This window comes from Xiphophorus couchianus, chromosome 22 (genome assembly GCF_001444195.1).
Source record: "Xiphophorus couchianus chromosome 22, X_couchianus-1.0, whole genome shotgun sequence".
Classification (NCBI taxonomy): domain Eukaryota; kingdom Metazoa; phylum Chordata; class Actinopteri; order Cyprinodontiformes; family Poeciliidae; genus Xiphophorus; species Xiphophorus couchianus.
The window spans coordinates 20215451-20240154 of record NC_040249.1 but is presented as its reverse complement, the minus strand read 5'-3'; the positions used below and the strand labels follow the sequence as shown (position 1 = coordinate 20240154).

Here is a 24704-nt window from a genome sequence, read left to right as displayed (position 1 = left end):
GAATATTATCGCTTTGTAGTGTAGCTCTGAAAGTACACCAGAGATTATTTTATTTTTTAAAAACTGCACCAATTAAGTCAAATCATAATTAAATCATTCCCTTAAAAAAAAAAAAGAAATTTGAAAGAGTGATGCCCACAATTTTTGGAACATTGATTGTTTCTAGAAAGAATGTGATTCTAGACAGCTTTTTACTAGGAGCAATGTATTTATGGATCCAAACCATTCAATAAATTCAAAAGTATTGACAATTTAATTTATTTCAGGAACTTTATTGCTAAACGAAACATATTATAGATTAATTACACACAGATTTCTGTTAATTAGATATTTTTGCTTACAGTTCATAAAAACATGACATTTAAAATTAGGATATTACATCAGACCAATAAAAAGATACTACTTTTAATGATGGAAATATGGAGTTAATGAAAAGTATGTTTAATACCTTAAACTTAAAATTTTTTATTTTCAAAAGATACTTCAATTATTACAAACAAGACTCACAAAGACAAATATTTTAATTTATTGAACACATATATTTATTGAGTACATTTTGTTTGCCATTGCTGTAAATTCATTTTTTGCCATAATCTGGTTCTGTATTTAAAATAAAGTTAACTTGGAAGGTCACCATAGTGTGACATATGTAGAGGAATATAATTATATTAACAGTTAAAAATTATGTTGTTTGGTGGGTTCGCACTAAGATATGTTTCAACCTAAAAGAAATGTATCGTGTCAAATGGATTGGGATTATGTAAAAGCGGAAATACTCTTTATGGAGTTGTTTTTTACTGAGGAAATCTGGCGCCATAGAAGGTCAAATCGACCTGGCTCCCGACTTCCCCTTTGAGTGCGAAGCCAAAGTGAGACGGAAAGAATGTCTGGGAAATAAACTGTTTGGATAGATAAGAATAATAATTGGCTTGTTTTGCACCTTTGAAATGGAGCAGATGTTGGAGGTCAATAGGTGTGAATATTGCCAAAGAAACTCCAATACACGCTCATTTAAAAGCTGATGAAATTCTTACGTAATGAAACACGTCAAACACGGGCAGTAATGCTATTGGTCAAAACTTACCAACTTACACCAATGAAAATGAGATTCTATAAAACAGACTGACTCTAAGAATACGATGAGATTTTGGGGAGATTTGACTTTGTACTGTAAGATGATCTGTGGAACAGTGTAATAAATCTCCACTCGCCGTGGCCTGCAGCTGAAGGACTCGTTTTTGAATATTATTTCTTATCTATAAATATAATTAAGAGTTTAAGACCTTTTTCGATCCTACAAAAATTAGGAACATGATGATGTTCCAATTTATCATCCAATGAAAGTTTATTTGTAAAAATAAATTGTATTAATTTGTGTTTTCTGTTGTTTTTTTTGTGTGTGTCAGCAGTCGGAGTGCAGATCCAGCCCCAAGAAAAGCACAGAACCGGCTGTGGACCTGTTAGGGCTCGGTAAGACGCCACATTTTACCTTTAAAGTAGAGGCGATAAGGACTTAGAGTATTAGCACAATATTATTTAGTGCTATTCAGATAACGATATGATGAAAAACTGTTTATCATTTCTGGTTTTTTAGTTAACTGCATGGCACAGCTTTCAAATTCAAATTATTGATGCCAAAGGGAAATTTTAGTCATAGCGTCAAAAACATTTCTGTTTGATATAAGCTTATTTAGGACCCATATACATAAATAAGTGTGATTTATATCACTAAACTGCACATAACTTAATTTAATTATTAAATTTTTTTATTTATTCATATTTTTGGTGCTGAAAATAGTACTTTTTTTAACATTAACTGAAATTTATAGTGATTATAAATCACAATTCTTATCTTGGCAAGATATTTTTCATAATACATTGCAAACGAATTAATAAAAGCCCACCCGTTTTTTTTTTTTAGTACTACAATAACTTGTTATATTTTATGTAGATTAAACCAGCTAAATAAGTGGCAAAAGTAAAGAAAGTTTTGAAACATTCCAACAAAGTGATGAAACCTTTTAGTTGTTTATCTGAAGAGTTTTGTTAGCAAGTCAAAAGCTGCAGGATTGTTTTTAAGAAATGGAGCCAATTAAACCTTTTAGCTGTGAAACGGTTCATGGGAAGCAGAGACACAGAAGAGGATGATAAATAACTCTGAGTAAGAAAAGACCAGGAGTGTGTACTCCTGTCAGAACATTAATTGAGCAGCTCTCAGCCGCATCATCGGAAAGCAAATAAACACTCTCCTGTTGCGTCTTCAAACGGCTACAAGTCGACTTGACAAGCATTTCAGTGCATTTCCTGTGATCCCCGCACAGCCAGGCATGGCGAGATGTTCTTCACACCTGGGTATTTTCACATATTGTACATAATTGGACCTCTCCTCATGGTGCAGGAAGACTGAAATTTGCTGATCTTCCTCCTCGCTGGTTGCAAATTAATTCCTTTTACATGTTTTCCTGCAGAGCTCCGAGTCCAGATTTGTTAAATGTTTTAATTTTCTGTAGTTTGCACAGACCAAAACATATTCTGCATTCATAAAACGGTTCTTTGAAAGAACGTTGTGGTCTGTCAGTATGCAAAAAGATGTGGTTGACTGGGAGAAAATTTAAAGGGTTGCTGAAGCTCAAGAGAGAAGTGCCCTCAACATTCATCAATGCCCTTGATAAGGTTATATAAAGAACCTGAAAATGAAGAAATCGAAGCATATTTTCACTGAAAAAATCAATTTCAGTCCTTTTATTCAGTAGGGAAACAAATCCATACTGAGAAATATAAATATTTTTTATCAAATCACCAGTGCGACAGCAATGAACTCTACTTTCATTTCCTATTAAATAAACATGACTGAAACGCTACTTGAGTCATACTTTATGTTTTTAACTTGATCAGAGCCTCTAGGTTGTAATTCAAATTCTCTTTCATAAGACATTTCTGTCTGAACCCCTAAAAGAGGAGCCACCTGTGAGTTTCCTCACAATTCCAGAGTGAAGTCGATGAAAACAAGCTGGCAGTCCAGAGGTGCCACGAAGCATCAATGCCAGTCTTTTCTCTTGAAAACAATAATGGCGGACGGACTTGGTGCAGTCAGTAGTGATCCTGTTGTCAAATCAAATATTCTCTTATTCTTATTCTTCTCATTGGATATGATTTCTGTGTTTTATTTAGACTTTTAAATTCTGCAGCACATCTTCAGTCTTCAGTACCAAGTCATGCATGTGACTTCCTCCTTTGTCATTAGGGTAACAGAGGCGGGTCGAGTTCAACCCCCTCACCTTATCTTTTCTCATTAGATGGAAAAAGCCACCTTAAAGCTGCGGTATTGTAACTTTTATGAAAAAGAAAAGTTATGTTTTACATAATTCGTTAAAAGTGTCACTATGTCATGACATTATGGTATGAAACAGATAGTCCCAGTGCTAGCTAGAAACAACCAATCAGAGCCAGGAGGTGGGTCTTAGACTTGTCAATCACAGTATCGTGTGGTGCCACTTACCCTATCCCCTCCCTCCCGCCTACCTTTGCTCTCTGCTGCTTCCTGATAGCAGAGCTTGTTCTGAATGCTCAGGCTGGTTAGCATAACTGCGAATAACAGCACTAAGCCACGCCTCCAGGCCCTGATTGGTTGTTTTTGGTCGGGAGCGGTGCATTTCTTGAGATTGCTATGGACACCTTGCATGTTATTGTATACATCCGGAAATTTCACACATGCGCACAACGATGGAGGGCAAAAAGACGATTCTTTTAAATGCCATCCACTGCTACGCTGCCGCGGTGGAACAACTCCGTTAGCAAAGTGAAACCTGGAGATGTAGGAATTATTAATTTAGTCCAATGCGCCACAGGAATGGGAAAATAACCGACAGCAACGTTGCTAACAAAACAGGATTCAACACCAAAAAACATTCAGGTCGTTACAGTTTTATGTTTTTAGTCGATGTTTATTTTTAGATTCGTAATATAAGTGATCGCTAAGGTAGATTAGCTACCACTGCTATTAGCTAAGCTAACACTGCAGTTTTTGATTAGCTAATTTAAACACCTGCTGTACCGATGATCTGTCAGTTAGTGTGTAGGTCGCCGTTTTTTTGTTTTGTAACTGAACTGAAAGACAAATGATTTGCACTGCACATCTACATGTTAAGGTTGTCAAAGTGAGGCTAGCATAACTGAACTCTCCCTCGCTATTTTTGTTCTTAAAACATTTTACTGATGTTATCTATTTGTTGTTGTGTTAACAATTAGTAGTAAAGCATTGCTTTCCTTTTTATTTTATATATGAGGCTTATAGTTAAGATCTAGCACATTATATTGACAGCTTAACAGGTAAAGTCAAAACTAGTCATCGTGAGCCAGCAGCTTTTTGCTCTCCTCAGGAGGAGGAGATCGATCTTTTCACTGATTATTTGTCTCATAACAAACTGTCATGACATAGTGACAGTTTTATAAAAGTTACATACTGCATTTTAATGAATAATGCTAGGTACATTATTTTTAACAAGTATGAATCTTTTTTATAGACTCAAACTATCTATAGATACAGAAGTGACATTCTCAGAGATTTTGGTTGACAAAGTGGCAACATTTAAATACAACTACACATTCAGACTTAGAATCACAAAATATATATTAATTGGATTCTTGTACACACACACATTACTATTTACACATCTACACAGCACAAATGCTCAGTCATTTTATTTTATTAGGTCACAAAACTCAATTCATGACTACTGTATCTGATTTACAAGGACAATGTATATTTGACTTGCATTTGTGCCCAAAGAACAGTCATAGATCCCTCTTTCTTTATTCTGCAACCTTGTGAGATACTCAAGGAGACGACTAAACGAAGTGCAAAGTCTTAACAGTGGATGTGTAATAATTTTATCTCTCGACGTGAGAGTTCCTCCCCCCCACTGCATAAAGGCATTAGCGTGATTATGCTCCTGCAGTAAGAGATAAATTAATCTTATTGTCTGCTATGAAAATGATGTGTCCTCTAGGAGTTAATTAAAACACACTTCCTCATGGTGACGCACCGACTGTTAGGGACTGTCTGACCATTTTCACTCGTCAGATTGCTGTGTGAACAGAAGGTTTTCTATCACCTGCATGCTGGGATTTAAATGGTATTCAGGGTTTCCACCAGAAAACCTGTGAAGCCCAGTGGTAGGGCAGTCCACCAGCGGCCCGCCATGTTTTTGTGTTAAATGTTATAAATAGGGCTGCAACGATTCCTCGAATGATTCAAGTACCTCGATTATTAAAATTCCTTAAGGAAAATTATATGCCTGGAAGTTTTGTTAAATTATGTTTTATTATTTAGCGCACTGTGTTCTGGCTGGGTGATTATTTGCGTTGCACATCGCTCTCACTGGAGTGCGGCAGCCTTTCTCAGTCAGAGCTGCTGCCTGGTGGCTGGTTCAGAGCGAACTGCGGTGCAGGCCGCTGTTCTGTAGTTGATACCTAACGGAAGAGTAGCTTTATGGATGAACCGGAACCGGTTTTCCAAGCCGCTTTTCAATGCAACATATGCGTTAAGATGCTAGCGGCGGTGGGTTAGTGACAGACATGTTGTTGTGTGGAGCTGCATGTCGGTGTGTTAGAATCATGGCACGAAACCAATGAAAGGCAAAAATCTTTGTGCAGTTTTTTCTAAACAAACCGAGTAAGTAGAGTAATGCTGTTGGATTCAGAAAATGTTAGCTAGCTAATAAGCTAGTTTTGTTGTTGTCTGCAGAGGTGGGCAGTAGTGGTTACATTTACTTCAGTAACTTTTTTTGTGGGGGGGAAAAGGTGTAGAAGTAGATTTAATCCACTTTACTAATAGTAACAGTAATAGTATGAACTCTTGCTACTCTTGAGTGGATTGGTTTTGCATTTAAAAAAATTATAGAGATTTTAAACATTAGATCCTTAGATTTCTGCAATATATGAGTTAACATTTATAGATAATTACTCAGCATTTTCTACATGTAATTTGTACAGTTATTCTGGGTATTCTATTTGAAAGTCATATGTTTGTTTATGTATTTATATTAAATTAAATGCCTATTAACTGTGCTCACCCCTCAAAATAAGTCATTGCCTCTGTGGTATTTGTGTTGTTATTGATGAACATGACATCAGAATGACTGCGGCTCGAAATTAAACCGATGTCACGAACTGGATTCAAACCTGTGACATTTTGACTACCCTGAGTGTGGGTTCGCCGGTTAACCACTGTAGCATTGTTCTCCGCGCTTGTTGACCTAAAGACAGACCGAGTTGCTTCAAGTTTTGTTCTTCGTGAATTTCTAATATGCAGTTGTTCTCCTTTACGGAGCTGCACTGTGCCGGAGCGAGCTGAGCGGATGAGGTGCTGGCAGAGGAGCCAGAGCCCCGTGGACACAGCATTGATCAAAAATTCCCAACCGCAGCATGGAGGAGAGAGATTGCTATAAATAACCAACACTACACCTCTTCCAGCTACACTGGGTGGATGAGATTTCACACATAATCAATAACTCAAATACACGGCAGTGTGCCTTCAGCATCTCCTTCATCAATCCCTCTGTAGCTCTATCTCTCAGGGAATGCTACTCCTCTGTTGTCAGTAAACCATGCGCTCTCTCAGATCAGGTTGCTTTGTGTTTCAGTTGGTGCAGCAGTGCTGCCACGAGAGTAAAAACGGGGCCCAAATTTACCCCAGGGAGTTTTCTTACTCCAGTTCTCCTCCAGTCTTTGGTTTGGATTATGACCATCCTGATGAAGCCATTAAATATAAGAATGCTTGAATGTTTAAATTGAATTACTATGGATGAATTTATGTTAAACTATTCCTTTTTTATACAATCAAAGTCTTTATTATCACTCTTTGCTTTTAATACAATCAGCAGCAGTGTGACCCCTAATATTCTCTATGTAAAGGTCAGGAGTTCTGGGATTACTGCAAAGAAAAATTAACATGTTTCAGGATATTTCAGTGATAGAAATTGCTGACCTTTTAAACACAACTGTCTCCAGAGTCTATAACAGCTTCTCTATTGTGTATCCGCCTTACATCTCAGTGGTGTAGGAAGACGCTGCTTTCAGCGAGTAACACTTTGCCTTCCCACACAAGTTGCCAAAGCCATAAATATTTCGAACATGTCAATAAGTCTGCAGCACAAGCATCCCAACTTACTGAATTAAACCCCTTTTTCTACTTTAAAACTTCCACAAATCTTTTGTTGCATAGATTGAACAAGGTGTTATTTCACTTTCCCATGTTATAAGTTAATTTATCTGCCAATGGAGCTAATACTTTATTTGCTTAAAACAAGCAATTGTAACAAGATACAAGATAGCTTTGTATCTTGTTACAAAGTTATTTGTAAGATATTTTGTCTTATTTCAAGCATATTAAGATATTTTCTCTTGAAACTGGACCAAATTTACTTGGCAAGATTTGGTGTATTTGCAGTGTGAATTCTTTTGGTGCGTTCACACTAAACGTGTCTAACGCTTCAAATTCGACACGTGTGCATTTTGGTGCGTTCATACCAAATGTCTATGTGGAGTATCGGACGTGTTGGACGCACTCGACGTGTCAAACGCTCAACACGCTCCAACCGGTTCAAATCGTGCCACACTAAAAACTCAAAACGCGCCAGAACGGCCCTCGACGCCCCTCCTAATAGACTTTGAATGTAAAACAGATGCACCTGATGCTCCAAACTGGTTTGGTATGAACGCACCATGTACCTTTCATCCCCCTATATTTGCTCTATATTGCCAAACGTATTTTCTCACCCATCCAAATTGTTTGAATCAGGTTTTCCAATCACTTCCATGGCTATAGGTGTGTAGAATGAAGCAGCTAGGCATGCAGGCAAATACCTATCACAGGCTATTTTCACCAACATTTGTGAAAGAATGGGCCGTATTAAAAGAAAATGGAAGTGTTTGAGAATGACAGCAACTCGGCCACGTAAACTGACGGAGCGGGGTCAACGGATGCTGAAGTTTATAGAGCAACGAGGTTGCCAACTGTCTGCAGAATCAATCACTACAGACCGCCAAACTTCATGTGGCCTTACAATTAGCTCAAGAACAGACCGCAGAGAGCTTCATGGAATGGGTTTCCGTGGTGGAGCAGCTGCATCTAAGCCATGCATCACCAAGTGCAACGCAAAGCGTCGGATGCAGTGGGGTACAACACGCCGAAGTGACGAATCACTTCTCCCTCCGGCAATCTGATGGACGAGTCTGGGTTTTTTGGTTGCCAGGTACTTGTCCGACTGCATTGTGCCAAGTGTAAAGTTTGGTAGAGGAGGGATTATGGTGTGGGGTTGTTTTTCAGAAGCTGAGCTAAAGAAACTCTGAATGGTTCAGCATACCAAGACATTTTGGACAATTCCATGCTCCCAACTTTGTGGGAGCAGTTTGGATCTGGCCCCTTCCTCTTCCAACGTGACTGTGCACCAGAGCACAAAGCAAGGTCCATAAAGACCTGGATGGCAGAGTCTGGTGTGGATGAACTGCACAGAGTCCTGATCTCAACCCGATGGAACACCTTAGGGATGAATTAGAGCGAAAAACAAGAGCCAGGTCTTCTCGTCCAACATCAGTATGTGACCTTTTTTGGTCAAACATCGACATAAATACTCCTAATCTTGGTGGACAGCATTCCCAGAAGAGTTGAAGCTGTTGTAGCTGCTAAGGGTGGACCAACGTCTTATCGAACCCCATGGATCAGGAATAGGATGTCACTTAAGCTCATATGTGAGTCAAGGCAGGTGAGCGAATACTTTTGGCAGTGTAGTGTTTCTATAAAGATGTGACGGGACCTAATGCACCACTAAATGCACCTAATTTCCTCACGTAAATTTAGACTTATGGTAGACCCATACCAGCTCTCTGACACACCAGCAATCATGGCGTAATAAGCAACAGTTTGACAGCAGCTTTAGAAAAGAAGGCAACAATAATTCAGAGAAACACTTTTACCCAACAGAAATCTAATGCTACAGTCGGCTCAGGCTCACCCTCACTGAACTGTTGAAAGCTGCAAAAGCAAAACCCAGCCTGGAGAATTTCTGCTGCTGCTGGTGGATTCAAGTAGAAGGATAATAATTTGTCTTTCTTCAGCATAAATCTGCTCACCCAGCCAGCTTTTTGTCAGCAGCACAGCCTTCTGTTGGAAGTTCGGGGTGATTAATGTGTCCTGGGCACAGTCTCGACTTCTTAATACCAGTTGGTAGGAAAGGAAGAACACACTGGTATTCCCCCATAGACTCCAAAGAATCTTCTTTTAAACCAAACATATTTTTCAGAACTTGCTTCCACTTTCTATTTTCATGTGTTTTTGCTCTTTTAGTGCAGTAGACTTCACTAATCATTAACTTTTACCACATTTCATAACCAACTCATCATGTGGTGACATGAAGCAGAAAGGATTCTCAGTTTTAATAAACCAACATATAATATTTTTTGTCTAGTTTTGCCACCACACAGAAGTTTTGGTGACCAGATGGGATTTAGTTCCTTTCTTGACTCCTGCAGTTCTTCATGTCAGAATCTGACAACTACATTTCATGCTCTAGTTGTAGCTTGTGTTGCTAGAAAAAGAGTGAATTTAAATGTCTGGTTGAATTTTTACGGAGACAATTTATTGTGAGGGAACGCAAAAGAAAAATATTTTCCATATCCCTCATAGCGCTCCATAAATGTTGGTCTCAGGACACATAAAACTATATCCCTTTAAAATCTTTATCACCTTTTTTAGAACATATTTATTAACCCAAATAGTTTAGCCCTTATCATCCTGACCCACTTCTTTATATGACAGTTTCCTCCAGCTAAATGTCTGCAGTGATCTTTATAGATCCTGTGTTCAAGGAAACCGATGCTCATCTTAAAGGCTGGAAGATGCCAGAAGCATCAACAAACTTAAACATTTATAAGTTGGGAAAACCACTGCACTCCTGAGGACAACTGAGGCAGTAAGATTTGGCAGATTGTTAACAAATTTCATCAACAATCCATCTCCTCCACAACACAACACAACAGGGATGTCCAAACAAATTGTCAATTAAAAGGATGTGAGGCCTAAAAGTATGTAGTTAAAAAAAGAAAAAATGAAATTACAAATCTGCTGAAAGTATATCTAAAACATTTGATGGGAAAGGCATCTTGAGGAGCTAAAATATCTGGCACTTGACATGTCATTGGCTGGCGTTTTCAAACCAGCCAATCCAGAAGCGTCTTTCATTTTTCTTGCTGCTGATTGGCTGTTCCCCAAAGAGCTAGTAGAGGAAGTGCAAATATGGATTCCACTGTCCATATCAAAGCATATTTGGTGTTTGAACTATTAAAACAGGTAGCTATACGCATTTTTAGAAGGGGTTTAAAGTATTTTCAGATCTTAGATATTTATTGGCACCACGAATACCAATTGTCTAGGGTATTTTGGTTTATTTTGAAGGATAGACAAATATAAAGCTTACAAAAATCTTTAAAAAAGCTTTGCATATTTGCTTTTCAAAAAGCATCTAGTTGCTAATTCTTTTGGGCTTGGTTGGAAAAAAGTTAGAAATAAAGAGATTCTAATCTTTCTTTCTGTGTTTAGCTAAATTTAATAAGTTAATTTAAAACAGAACAGAGTCTGCGTTTGAGTAAAACCCACAGGATGTCAAATTATAAATTTAACGAGAATGCAAAACAAAAAGTGTTTTTTTTTTTATTCATATTTTGTGTTGTGGCAAACATTTTTCATTGTAAGTATCTATTTTTATTAATTAAAAAATTAATAAACTCTGTCTACAACAACCACCTGAGCTGGCAGGACTAATTTTTATCCCTGATGAATTGCCATTGGGGACCCACACAGAATCCGTTCAGGAACCACAAATTGCCCCGAACCGCACTTTGAACATCTCTGTATGTTTCTTTTTGTATTTGAAAAATAAAAATACAAATACAATGCAAAACATGAGTTGTTCAGTTTAAGAAGTGCTTTATGAACGTGTTTGAATATGGGTCCACTATATGTGACTTTAGTTGGTCAAGATTAAGTAATAAAGACTTTTCTTCAGACATTTATGACTTGGGTTTTATAAAATAAACGTTAGAGATTCAAAAGACTTTCCATTTTCAGTGAGAGACATTAAGAACTTAAATCCCCTTCCTTTAACATCAGATAATGGATGAATTAATGAAAAAAGTGAAATTATCAGAACAGTGCTTCTTTGTTAGTCTGCATATTAAAACTTCCGTTTAAGTTGAAGATTTGCAGCAGAGCTATTATCTTTTCAAAAATCCACTCATTTTCATATGAACTCTTCAATGTAGACTTTATTAACAAAGCTTTTAACTTCTTGCTGTCTTTTTTTTTTTTTTTTTACCAAATTATCAATAAAGGTACAAAAATCGAAATTTTTGTGGAATCCAACATAAACGTTTTTGCATATTTTATTTAAGTCAAAAGTTAAGATTTAAAACTCACCGTGTCCATTTATTACCAAATGTGATTGTACATAACACCCACACAACAAAAGCTAATGGTAGAAAACACATTAGAAAGCCAAAAAGTGATTTTCTAAAGCTTAATTATTGAGAACTTTTAACCCTTTTTGCTTTCAGAATAGTTTTATTTTATCTAAAAGGCATTTTTATATATTTTCATGAGAAACTCTACTGTCACGATAAATGTTCATAATTTAAAGTTTATTGATCTAAACTTTAAATTATGATGAGCATTTAATGCTAGATCTGGAAGACATTTAAAATATCTAAAATAAATAAAATTGCACTGAATGTTAATTTGTGTCTATTTTGTCATGTTTTTGTGTGTCTGTATAACAGAAAATATAAATATATGGGGGGGAAAGTAAATTTTTTTTATAATAGTTACCTAAGTAAATGTAACTAATTACTACCCGACTCTGAAATTGTGCTTCAAAAAATGACTGGTTGAGACCAAAACACCAAATTGAAGAGTTTTATCTTCCAGTTTTTGGTAAAAAGAGAAAAATGTTAAATCAACTGGAAAATTATGGAGGTTGTTTTAATTTATCATGTGATTAACTGATTTATTGCGAGAGGTCTGTGGAAACTGTGTGTTTTGGTTTATTTTTATGATTTTAACCCTTTTTATTTAAAGAAATTAACATGTAGAAAAGAGATGTTGTGCATTCAAAGTATAAAAATCACCATGCGTGGTAAAAACAGGATGTTTCTCAGACCTCCACCAACCTTTCCCCCACTTCTCTGCTTGAGGCAAAGGTTTGCTCCTGCAGCCCCCGGGGCAAAGACAACTCCTGCCCTTCAGGAAGTTACTGCAAGCGGTCAGCTTCATGAAAAACTCCCACGTACAAAAAGGTCTGGCTGAAACAACACCGCCATCTCTCTCTCTCATCAGTTTTCTTTCCTGGAAGGTGTCCCCCAGGTGATCACATGATTGAAGCAACCAATGAACTGCAAGGCAGAGAGGATCCAGACCCAGTTAGAGCAGAGGTTAACACCTTGAGGGAAAGAACCGGGCAGATTTCAGATTTTAAGTAAACAACCTGTGGAGGCATTTCTCCTTTCCCTCCATGAGCGACGTGAGCTCATCCACCAGAGTCATAGCAGACTGAGCACAGCATCGGGTCAAAGCTAAAAAACACAGAATTCAAGTCCAGCAAGTTGTGTTCTGATTTATTTTAATGTTTTATTTTAATGCTTTCAGTGCAACTAAATATTGATCTAGAGTCATTTTTTGGTGTTTATGCTTAAATTAGGGTCCGTCATGACCTCTTAATCATATAATATTAACATTTTCTTTTTATGAACCAATATTATCTCAATGTGACTCTAAACAGGCGAGATTTTAGTCTTGATTTAAGGGAACTCAGTGTTTCAGTTGTTTTGCAGTTTTCTGGATGTTTGTTCCAGATTTGTGGTGCATAGAAGCTGAATGCTGCTTTTCCTTGTTTGGTTCTGGTTCTGTGGATGCAGAGCAGAACCAGAAGACCAGAGAGGTCTAGAAGGTTGCTATGACAACAGCAAATCTTTAATGTGTTGTGGTGCTGAGCTGTTCAGTGATTTATATGCTAACAATATTTTAAAGTCTATTCTTTCAGTGCAAGGAATTTAAAACTGGTATGATGTGCTGCATCTTCCTGGTTTTAGTCAGACCTCCAGATGTAGCATTCTGGATATGATTGATTTTTTTAGGCAGACCTGTGAAGACACTGTTGCAGTAATCAGTGTGACTAAAGATAAACGCATGGATGAGTTACTCTAGATTTTGCTGAGACTTTAGTCCTCTAATCTTGGAAATGTCCTTCAGGTGAATGAAGCCCGACTTTGTAACCATCTGATTGAATAAGATATACAGAGGAAACTGTTTTAGCACTACCTAACATTCACAGTCTTCCTTATTTCTGCTCTTAGGGGTTCAGCCAATCAGCGCAGAGAAAAACAAAAGCGGCTCCTGGATTGGCTGCTTTGCAAACACCAGCGTACCAAGTAGCATTTTAGCTTCCAAAGCTGCATTTTCTTTAGAGTTACGACAAATCCAAAAATAAGAGGGAGGTTACTGCTCCACAAAGTCTAAAACTAAATCAGTAGGGATTCTGTGAAAATGATTTTTTATCAGTTCTCTCTCCAACTCGTCCAGGTGTTTGGATCCCACCTTCTGAGTGGTTTTTGTTTCTTTTAAAGCTGAAACTCAGATTTAAATTCTGTTTTCCTGTCTTCCAGATGCTCCAGAGGGAGAAGGGAAAGGTTCTGATCAAACGGGTCCCGGCGGGAATGAGCTGGATCTGTTCGGACCGATGGTGTCCAACTCACTTCCCCCCAACAACACAAAGCATGATCAGGTAGTTAAACACACCCACACACACACACGCACACCCCTACACACATATGCACACGGTGACTTTCATCAGCTGCTTATCACCTCAGACAGGCTGCCACTGAGGGAGTCCTCACACACACACACACATGCGCACGCCTCCACGCACACCCCCACACACAGCACACACACACAGAGGAGTGAATTCACAAAGCGGCCATGTTTCTGCTACGTGGCGACACATACTCTCTGAGGATCGACATCAAAGCGAACTGTCATAAAATCCTTCTCTTTGAATTAATTTGACCAGCGTCTTTCAAGGAAGCGTGCAGAGATAAACCAAAGGAAACACATTTTATTTATCATTTATCTAGTAGGTCATGGGGTCAGCCTTCTTCTTCTTCTTTTTGTTTCTGCGTTAATACACCAGGGTTTATTTTGTTTACAGTCACTGTGATAATAAAAAATGTCAATTTAAAATTCCTGTTAACTATTTGGTGGTTGAACCAGTTGTTCAATTTTGTTTTTGTAAAGTCTTTTGGTGAAAATGGGAAAACGACTTTTTATCAACGAATAGACCCATCAGAGGCCATATTACCTGGCAAAATAACTCAGAAATACTCAAAATAGTCTGGATGTATTTTTTTGCACATATTTTTTTCCAAAAGAAAAAGATATAAAACTTCATCTTACAAAACCTTATATTGTAGCAGAAAGACAGAAGTAGAGACCAAAAAAGGTATAAATTGTTTAAATTTAGATGATTTGATTAGATAATGTCACTTATGACATGGGAAAAATCTTGTTATAACTTAATTTTTCTTTTCTTTTATTTATGTATTTTGAAAATGATAATAATGCCTTTTCACAATAGCAAATAAAAATTGAAGGAAGCACAATAACTAAAGAATAACTAAAAAATAGCTGACATAATCAAATTATTGTCCAGAAATAATCTGCCACTGGGATTATTACGTTGTTTAAAATCAATATTAAGGAATTAATTACTTAAAACAAACTCGCAAATCTTGCTGAAAAGCTACTTATAAGTTAGTTTAGTCTTTTTTCCAGTGTATTTTCACTACAAACTAGGCCAAAAATATTTGGTAACATTTTGTATTTTTGCTTTAAACCCAACATATGGATGGGTTTTTCTTTCAGGTAAAGATTTCTAACACAAGAACACAGTTACCCATAATAACTTAAAGTCACAAAATGACATTTTGTTCCTTTTTCACAACATCAAACATTGCCAGACAAACAGAGATCAGTCTGTCTATTCATCTTTTCTATTAAAACAGATCAATCCCCCCCTCTTTCTTCTTCTTCTCCACTTTACTGACATTTCATGCAACATTTCAACCTGAAAGTTTTCTGGCAGTGCAAGGGCCAGTAATTGCCTCCGCGTTGGTGTGAAGGTTAGCTTTCTTTGTTTGTTGGTAAGTAACCCATGACTTTTACAAACTAATAGATTCTGCTCAGACTGAAGAAGTGATTGAACCAGTGACTTATTGCCATCTTAATTCTTTGTTGACTTTGAAATTATGTTCTGTTTCTACACCTTGAACACATAAACCTGCACGCAGGGGGGCTGAGTGTTGGATTCAGCAGCTGGATAATTCTCTGCAGCATTTCACACACCCAGCTAATCACAACAATACAGTTTGATTAACTGGGGATTTAAAGGTACGGGTAGCTGGCAGCGCTCTGATTCCAGCAGGCGCTGAGGAACGCCTCTCCGTCTGCGTGCATGTCCATTATAAAAAAAATGTGATTACAGCTTTGGAGACGTGGATGGATTTGTGTTATCCCCAGCGTTCCTCCTCCTCTCTCTCTCTTCTGCAAACAAAGTCACAAACATGTTGAACAAGAGCAACCAAACCATTTAGAGGAAACGTTTATTTTCACCTGCTTATTGACGTGTTTAATGCCTCCTAACATAAAGTTTATCCTCATCTTGCACTGCAAAAACACAAATCTTACCAGTTATTGTTGGTCTAGTTTCTAGGGCAAATATCTTAGTACACTTGAAATAAGGCAAAACTAACTTATTAGTGACTTTTCATTAAGATGTAGAAGCTTTTTTAAAGTAAATTATTCCTTAATATTAATAAAAAAAGTACTAGTTTCACTTATGACAGGAGGAAAGTGTCTTATCTTATTTTTTTCGCTAATATTAAGGAATTATTTACTTAAAACTAGCTACTATATCTTGCTGAAAAGTTACTAGGAAGTTAGTTTTGTCTTATTTCAAATGTATTAAAGTATTTTCACAATCAACTAGACCAAAATTACGAAGGAAGATTTTGTTTATCATAAATGTTGTCCATTCAGGCATTTTAATGACTTATTTATTAGTATTTTATTGTGAAATGATTATATCATATGTAGCAAACAACTGTTGTCTATATTTTTGTTTGTGGCTGTGGTGGACCTGCTGCCTTTTTGTTTGAATTTCCACACTAAGAAAAACTTTTTATTTTAAAATACAAAAACAAATATTTCACTTTATGGTTGATTTTTGACTTGTTTTACTTAAAAAGTAAAACATCTTAAGAACAAAGCTACCCCTCGTTATTGTTTGCTATGACCAAGTTTAAAAATAAAAAAGCTTTTCATTTAAACAAACATTTATGTTTATGATTGATTTTAACTTTTTATTTTACTTTTATTAGAAATATCACCCATATAGAAGACAAGTTGAAGACATTTTTGTAATAAATTGATGAACTGAGAACAAAATAAGTAATGAATGATATAGTAGAAGATTTTTTTATAATAAATTGCATTTCAACGTGTCAAGGTTTAGCACTTTTGTCATTTCTATGCATATTTTTAATTGGTTTTAAAATACAGCACATTAGTAGGTTATTGAAACAACAACAGAATCACAGTTTAACACATTAACAGATCCAGAAAGACATTTTTTGGTACAGTTTGCAAAAAAAATTCTTCTTTTTCCTTTTTTAACAGTTTCTGGATACAAGAAAGTAACTGACTGTTCTGTTCTTTGTACATAATTTGAATTGTAGTCTACAGAGTCTCTGTGTAGTTAAGTAAATAATGCATTTGTTGATCCACACTTTGATTTCTTACAACAAATACATTTAGTGTTCTTTTTAAATAAAGAGTTGCTATTTGTTATGTACGGTAAATATATCCCCAGATTTCCACTCACAGCTGCATGACCCTGCTGCCCTGCAGCAACGAGATCCTGGGTTCAAATATGTTTGTGGAGTTTTCAAGTTCTCTCTGGGTACTCCAACCTCCTCCTGCAGTCCAAAAGCACGACTGTTTGGTCTCAATCAACATGCAGGTTTTCCTGCATGAAGCTTGGAAAACCTGCACTATTGTTGGTGAATGCTGTAATGGCAGTGTGACTTGAAATAAACAGAGAATTGCTTGACTAACCGTTTTACAGTTTTTCTGCTTTGGGTTCATTGCAAACGTTTACCCTGTCTGTTGACAGTCACTTGTCAATTCAGCATCTGAAAACTAAACAACTTTATTAAAATGTTGCAGTCTTTGTCACTACGAAATAAGCCTCAAGTGGCATAGAAAGTTCAAATGCATAACATTTGTTTATTATTGCATAACTTATCACAATCCAGTATTGGTTTAGAGTATTGGTTGTTATTTATCTCTGGGTCATTTCACACCTGATAGTCCGGTAGACTTGGTTTGATTTCTGACCAAAATCGCAACATTTGTTACATTTTTCAGCTGGTTTAGTTGGCTTTCACACTTTCACTGCATGAAACAAATCAAACTGTTTGAAAAACCAGTTCCCCTCCTCGCCTGTGGAGGCGCTGCAACAAAAACCACTGATGGAAACCTCTGAAGAAGACACTGAGCACAGTTTCCTTCTTCAATAAATGCAAACAAAACTGTGGTGTCAGAGTTTAGTGGTTGTAGGATTTCTCTTTAGTAGTTGCCCAAACAACACACATCATTTCTTTAGCTAGTGCTAGATTAGAATGTTTGTTTTAGTTTAATTTACCCAGAATGCCCTGCGTTGTAGTCAACTTGATGGAGCAGTCTCTGCTTTGCTTGGTGTTCACATATGCAAGCAAACCGCACCAGAGTTCACTTCAGCCAGACTGAGACCTGGGTTTGTAGGCGGACCAGAGTTTGCTTCTTTGGTTCACATCAGAGATGGATTGCACATTCACACCTTCCCAAATTAACCTGAATTTTTAGACAAACTAGAGCTCTATTAAATCAGACTAAACAAGGCTGCTGTTGATGGGCACCAATTCCTGTGGAAGCAACAGTTTTATGACTTGTTGGTATTGACCTTCTGCAACTACGTCATTCGAGGCACCTTGACGGAGATAGGAAGTGAGGGACAGTAATACTGCACAGGGCAACTGAAAATGTTTACCACAGTTGGTTTTTCCCGTTCATTCATGGCTTCTATTTGTTCGAGTCGAGCTAATTTATCACTGAATTTAACACAGCCGGTTGGAGCAGATAGATGGCGGTATTTACAAAAGTTGGAAATAGCTAGCTTAAAAACCAACCCATACTTCCTCCCTCCTGACGTGTTGATCCAATTACCGACTTTGCCTGAATTCACACCACATTACTTATATCACTGTGTCATAAACACCGTTTCCCCTTTACGCCGGAGCAGCCTTAAAAACATATGAAAGACGAGATGCTAATCAGTTTTTTCCATACATGCTTGGCTACATCACCGCCGTCTCTTTCCTCGATAAAGTTATACAATAAAATGACAGGTTTGGTTTTCATCCTTGTCTGTTTGTGCAGACGACCGCGCAGCACCCCGTGACCATTTTTACAGTGAAATAAACTAAATAGAAGCGACATTAGGTTCAGATGTCTGTTTTTAGACCAGCTTTAAAGGAGCGCATTGGTTGTTTTGGCGTCCGTCATGGCGGAGTGGGCGGAGTTCTGCAGACTGTGACGTCACGTGCAAAGGGTCAGTACTGGTAACTTGTCAGGCAGCTCTGGCTGCAGTCTAAAGCCCTGTTTATGAATGTTCAATCCTGACAAGAATTATGTATAGATGTAAAAGTCGCAGAGAGAACAGAGAACTGGTGGTGATCAGTGGCCTCTTGTTTTTTTTTTTTTCCTCTTTCTTTGAGTCCCTGATCCGTTTCCCCTTGTTTTGATTTATTTTGGTCTCCATTTCATGCTGTTCCTCTTTGGCACGCCATAATTCAGTTTCTCCAAGGCAAGCTTTGCTTTTGTTTTTAGAAAATTAGCACAAAATCTGCGGCGCACACACACATCTACACAAAACGTGGCGTGGCTTTAAAGCCACAGATGGTCTGTCAGAGGGGAGTGTATGGGTATTTTCAATCCATGATGGGAAAACGTGGAGAGAAAGAAAGAAAGGTGTGTGCGTGTGTGTGTTTGTAGAGGTCTATGAATAGCGACAGTGAGGAAAAGGCTGTCAGAGCAGTAATTCAGTGCTCCGGCTGCAGCCATCAGCACAAACACAGGGTGAGAAGAATGCAGCCTTATTGGAGAGGTTTTCTATTACACAATGTGCTGCTAGGAGCCCTGCAAGGCATCACACACTATGTGGATGGAGTGCATGATGCCGTTCGCTTCTCTGGAAGAGTCGGAGATGATGAGCGGCGCTGTGAGTGTCGCTTAGAGGAGTGAGAGCATCTTACATCGTCAGCCACCTGGTTGGCTGTGGCGAGAAATCGTCTGATTGCTCCGCCGCTCTTTCTCTGCAAAGGGATCTAAAGTTTCTGGAGTATCTGGCAATCAGATGTTTAGTGAGCAGCTTTGGAGTGGTCCAGTCTGGATGTAATTGGTGTAATTCAGGGGTGTCACACTCATTTTCGTTTTGGGTCAAATCAAGGTCATGAAGGCTCTTAAAGGGCCGGTTGTGCCAGAATGTATTAATAAAACCTGTTCACAAGCTGCTAAAATATCAATTCATTCTTAATATTAAGTAATAATAATAATTTGTTGATTTTTTGTGAATTTCCACGATAATTCTCAAGAAACTGGAGGGTCTGATTGATATAATGTAGTTTATTGTAGTGTCTTATCAGATAATCTACAAGTGGAACTAATATCTTTTTCACTAACATTAAGGAATTATTTACTTAAAACAAGCTCCTTTATCTTGCTGAAAAGTTACTATTAAGTTAGTTTTGTCTCATTTCAAGTGTATGAAAATATTTTCACTAGAAACCAAACCAACAATGATTGATAAGATTTGAGATTTTTGCTATTGGTCATGAACGTAGTTCAATCAGGCATTTTGAAATTTTTATTTTTTTACTCAGCCACTGTTTGTGGATCTGATGGATCCTTTTTGTTTGAATTTCAACACAACAAAACTTTTTTACTTTACTTCAATTACATCATATACGTTTGATTTTTTACTTAAAATTTTTTTTTAAAAGAAAAACAACACTTGTTCATGTTCATAAGATGATTATCCAAAGAAGGATTCTTCATAAAATCAAGACCATTCACTTCTGTCTTGAGAAAACAGTGTCTTCAGTCAGAGGCTTCTTCAGGTTCGCTGTAATTCAGACTGTTACAGGAGATCTTTCCTGCCAACAGCCGTCACTGTCTACAGTAACTCTTTGAAGAATCTGAATTAATGAGCTACAACATTTTATTTCCCTGTGGGATCAATAAAGTTTTTTTTAATTTGAATCACCTGCTTTGTCAGAAATACCCTGAATTCCCCAGAATCTCCAAATTCACCTGGACGACATTTCGTCTCACTCAGATTGAGATGCAGCGATGAGCCTCTGCTCCGCCTGTAGACCTCACCTGGGTGTAAAAGTGAAACAGAAATTACATTCAGCACTCCTTTTCTTCTTCTTCTCTTGATATAAGCGGTTCAGGTGAGGATCTCTCTGCTCCTCCAAGCAGGATTCATGCAAATGTGTTGCTTCTATTAATAGATGCTCCATCTTTCCTCTGAACACCTGACTCACCTCTGTGATGCAGCGCAAACCATCACTTCCTTTCCTTTTGTCTTCCTCCTCTTCATCACTCTCTTACTTATCGTTTCTCTCCACATTTCTCTCTGTTTTTCCTCCCCATGTTCATTTGCTCTACATTTTATCTCCTCCCTCCTGTCATTGGACGGCCAGACGAAGGGGCACAGCGCTGCCTGCTAACCAGCAGAGGCCAACGCACTCTTGGATGTTTGCGACGCTGATTTCAGAGCGTTTATTCAGCGGGGAGTGTGTTGCAGGAGCAGCTGTTTATCAACTTGTCTCTGCTGGTGTTACTCATGAATCCTCCTCCATTCCCCGTCCCATTACTCAGATTTTCTCAAACTCATCTTGGCTACTTTCAGCTGCACCGCTTTTTTTTTGTTTTGTTTTTTTCAATAAATCAGTGCATGTTTGAGTTCATGTCTGCCTCTATTTGCAGCAGCCTAATTAATGTAATCCGTCTCACTTAGCTGTGACAAGGCCTCTCCTCTTTTCTTTTTTTGTTTCTTTGTTCTTTGTTTTTCAATCTTTTCTCTGCTTCCTTACTTATATCCCAGGTTATATGTGGTAAAACTGCGCCATGTGTCCGTCATTACCTGAGCTCACAGGGGATCAACGCTGAAGCAAAAAAAGTTAAATTCAGCTAATAAATATTCATGAAACTTCGCCTGAATGTGCTGAGATAAGGAAATAATTACAATCTCTCAAAATATGGAAAGCAGAGTCGACACAAAGTTGAAGAAGAAAGTACACTCTGGAAGATTAAAGAGGAGAAGAAGACACTCAATTAACCGCTCCTGATCAATTAACACCGTTTGTTTTGGCAATTCATGTTGGGAAAATAACAGCAACAATCTTGGAGAACCAACTGCTGCTACACATCAATCTGGGAAGGGTTAAGAGGCCATTTACAAACAATTACATGTTATAGTTTGCGGATTTTTTTCTTTTAGCATTCGCTTCAAAAACATAAAATCTTACCAAGTATTTTTGGTCTAGCTTTTAGTGCAAATATCTTGGTATTCTTGAAATAAGACAAACTAACTTAAAAGGAACTTCCCAGCAATATATAGAGGCTTGTTTTAAGTAAATAATTCCTTAATATTGATGAAAAAGTTCTTGTTTCACTGGCATATTATTTAACTTATAACTCGGGAAAAATATCATAAGTGAAATAATCTGCCAATGGAACTAGAACTTTTTCATTAATATTAAGGAATTATTTACTTAAAACAAGCCTCTAAATCTTCCTATAAGTCACTTTTTAGGTAGATGAAAATAAATACAAAATCTTTGCTTGGAATTTCGGAGACATGTTGTCAGTATTTCATAGAATAAAAGAATAATGTTCATTTTACTCAAACATTTGCCTATAAAGAGTAAAACTGATCATTTTGAGAGGTCTCTTATTGTTTTCCAGAGCCGTATATAGCATTTTATAAAATCTTAAGTTAGCATAGTTACTTAATTGTGCTATAAATGCCTGGAAAATATACTGCTCAAAAAAATAAAGGGAACACTTTAAGTGTTAAACACCTGTTTAAGTGTTCCCTTTATTTTTTTGAGCAGTGTACATGATACTGGCCCTTTAAGCGTGTATAATTGAAGCAGAGTGTACTGTAGATTTATAGAAATATTTATCTGCAATGTTTGGCTAAATTTACACATCTTGTTTTTTTTCAGTCAGGCTCCAGTGCAGCTCCTGCACAGGTGGAACCCCCCACTTCCTCCACCTCCTCTTCCTCCACTGCCACAAAGGTGGAGGAGAAGAAGCTTTTATCTAAGGACTCCATCCTGTCTCTGTATGGCAGCAGCTCAGTGGGCAGTCAGCCGCAGAGCCAGCCACAGCCTGCTGCCGGAGGACCAGGTATCAGCCGCCATCCATTTTTAATATCCAGTTGTTATCCAGGTTCAGTCAGCTGACTTTTACTGTTTCTCTCTGCAGTCCAAAGCTCCAGCAGAGACACTTTATGCACTTTCATCCAGTTTTATGGGATTTATAACCATTTCCTCTGAACTCTGGCTGCATTTATAGGGGCTCGGTATATGATCTGTTAAACTACAGGTTCTTACCGCTAATGGAAGTTGTTGGAATATGAACCCTTTTGGTGTTGTGTTTTCCTCTAAGCTGCACAACCTCTGCAGGGGTTTATTGTTGCAGACAGGAGCAAATCCCACTTTATCTGTGAGCAGCTACCTATAAGGCCGTATTTTATACCAAATATGGGTGTGTTTTCATCCAAAACTCCTTCTGCATCTAACTGGGATCAGCAGATGAAGTTCCTGTTAATTGGTAAACATAGTAGCAGCTCCTAAAGCTGTGATTTTATTTAGTTTGGTTCTTTTTTGCAGAAGTACACTCACAGAAACCTCCAGGCTTTTTAGCGGGTGTGTTGACCTTCAAGGTAGCAGCATTGTCCTACAATGAAAAATGTTTAATTTAAGGACATTTATTCATTGAGAAAAGAAATTACACAGTAAAAAAATTAGTTTTTATCACACTTTTTCCTTCGGTAGATTCGGTTTGACTAAGGATCAGAATTGCAACATTTTCAGCTGCTGTGGATTGTCGAAACTCCCCCACCTCCTTCACATCAGAAAAAAATGGGTGCCAGACGTTTGTGCTGGTTTATGTGGCAAATTTTTTTTGTTTGTGCTGCTATCGTTTTAAAGATATTAAGAAATGTTGCCAGAGGTCGTGAAAGGTCAACCAGCCCTTGCACCTAATTCAAATTAGACAAACTTGGTGTCAATTAACTCGACTACTTTTGTGCAGCAAAACAAAATTGTTTGTGCTGCTCTGGCTTTGAAGATATTAATGAAAATTTAAAGGTCAAAAAGTCAACCAGTCCTCCTCCTTTTACAAAATTAAAACAAAATTGGTGTCAAACGTTAGTGCTACGTTTGTGCTGGTTTGTGCAGCAAATTTGTTTGTTTGTGCTGCTATGATTTTAAAGATATTAAGAAATGGTCAGTTGGAAATGGGAACATTTATTAGTATCCTTAAAATGAAAGCGGCACAAACAAAAAATGTTGCTGCACAAAAGTAGCACAAATGTTTGAGACCAATCCCGTTAGATTTGAAGAAGGTGGGGTTTGATTTGCAGCTTGCCTGGCGAGGACGTGTGTGTTTATTCGGTGAAGAAAAGGTGCCGCACGTCTACACACTGGTGCACTCCAGGAGTGATGCGTGTTGAAAATGAGAGAGAATGGTGGCAGATGAAAGGTCAGCGTGCAGAAATGCTGCCAACTCCAGTCTCTGCTGCATTCAGTGGGGCATCGCAGCATCGGCGTGAGCAGAGCGGAGCGTCTGCGGAATTATCTCACACTTCTTAGATGTGAAGACTGAAGCGTCAGCAGCGTTTGTGTTTGTGCTGCGTGGGCGCCGCTCCTACTGTACGTACACACATCACAAGTAGCGAGCGGCAGTTTGGAATTCGATTTGAGCGAAGTGGAGGAGAGTCAGCAGATCCAGAGTGGAGGCCATGTTGATTATTGATTATTGAGCTGCATTGATGGGGAGATGATTAGGATCAGAAATGGAGATGAAGGGAGTTTTATGATGCTTCATTCTGAATGAGAGGAATAAGACGCTTCATCCATCCATCCATCTTCCATCCATCCATCCATCCATCCATCCATCCGTCCACCCATCCATCCATCCCTCTTCCATCCATCCATACATCCATCTGTCCATCCATCCATCTTCCATCCATCCATCTGTCCATCCATCCATCCGTCCATCCACCCATCCATCCACCCATCTTCCATCCATCCGTCCGTCCGTCTTCCATCCATCCATCTGTCCATCCATCCATCCGTCCATCCACCCATCCATCCACCCATCTTCCATCCATCCGTCCGTCCGTCTTCCATCCATCCATCTTCCATCATCCATCCATCCGTCCGTCCTTCCGTCTTCCATCCATCCGTCCGTCCGTCCATGCATC

At 38.0% G+C, this 24704-nt stretch overlaps 1 protein-coding gene across 7 annotated transcripts in view; it reads left to right on the top strand.

Annotated features, from left to right (window-relative positions):
• The window catches only part of LOC114137384 (stromal membrane-associated protein 1-like), a 100553-nt gene that overhangs the window by 69036 nt on the left and 6813 nt on the right, over positions 1 to 24704 (top strand). For 4 of the 7 annotated variants that reach the window (XM_028005922.1, XM_028005923.1, XM_028005921.1 and 1 more), the window contains exons 7-9: positions 1407 to 1470; positions 13714 to 13832; positions 22438 to 22621. In XM_028005922.1, coding sequence (XP_027861723.1) covers positions 1407 to 1470; positions 13714 to 13832; positions 22438 to 22621 — 367 coding nt within the window. The remainder of the gene's footprint in view (positions 1 to 1406; positions 1471 to 13713; positions 13833 to 22437; positions 22622 to 24704) is intronic. The other 3 variants (XM_028005926.1, XM_028005925.1, XM_028005924.1) reach the window with 1 other exon arrangement.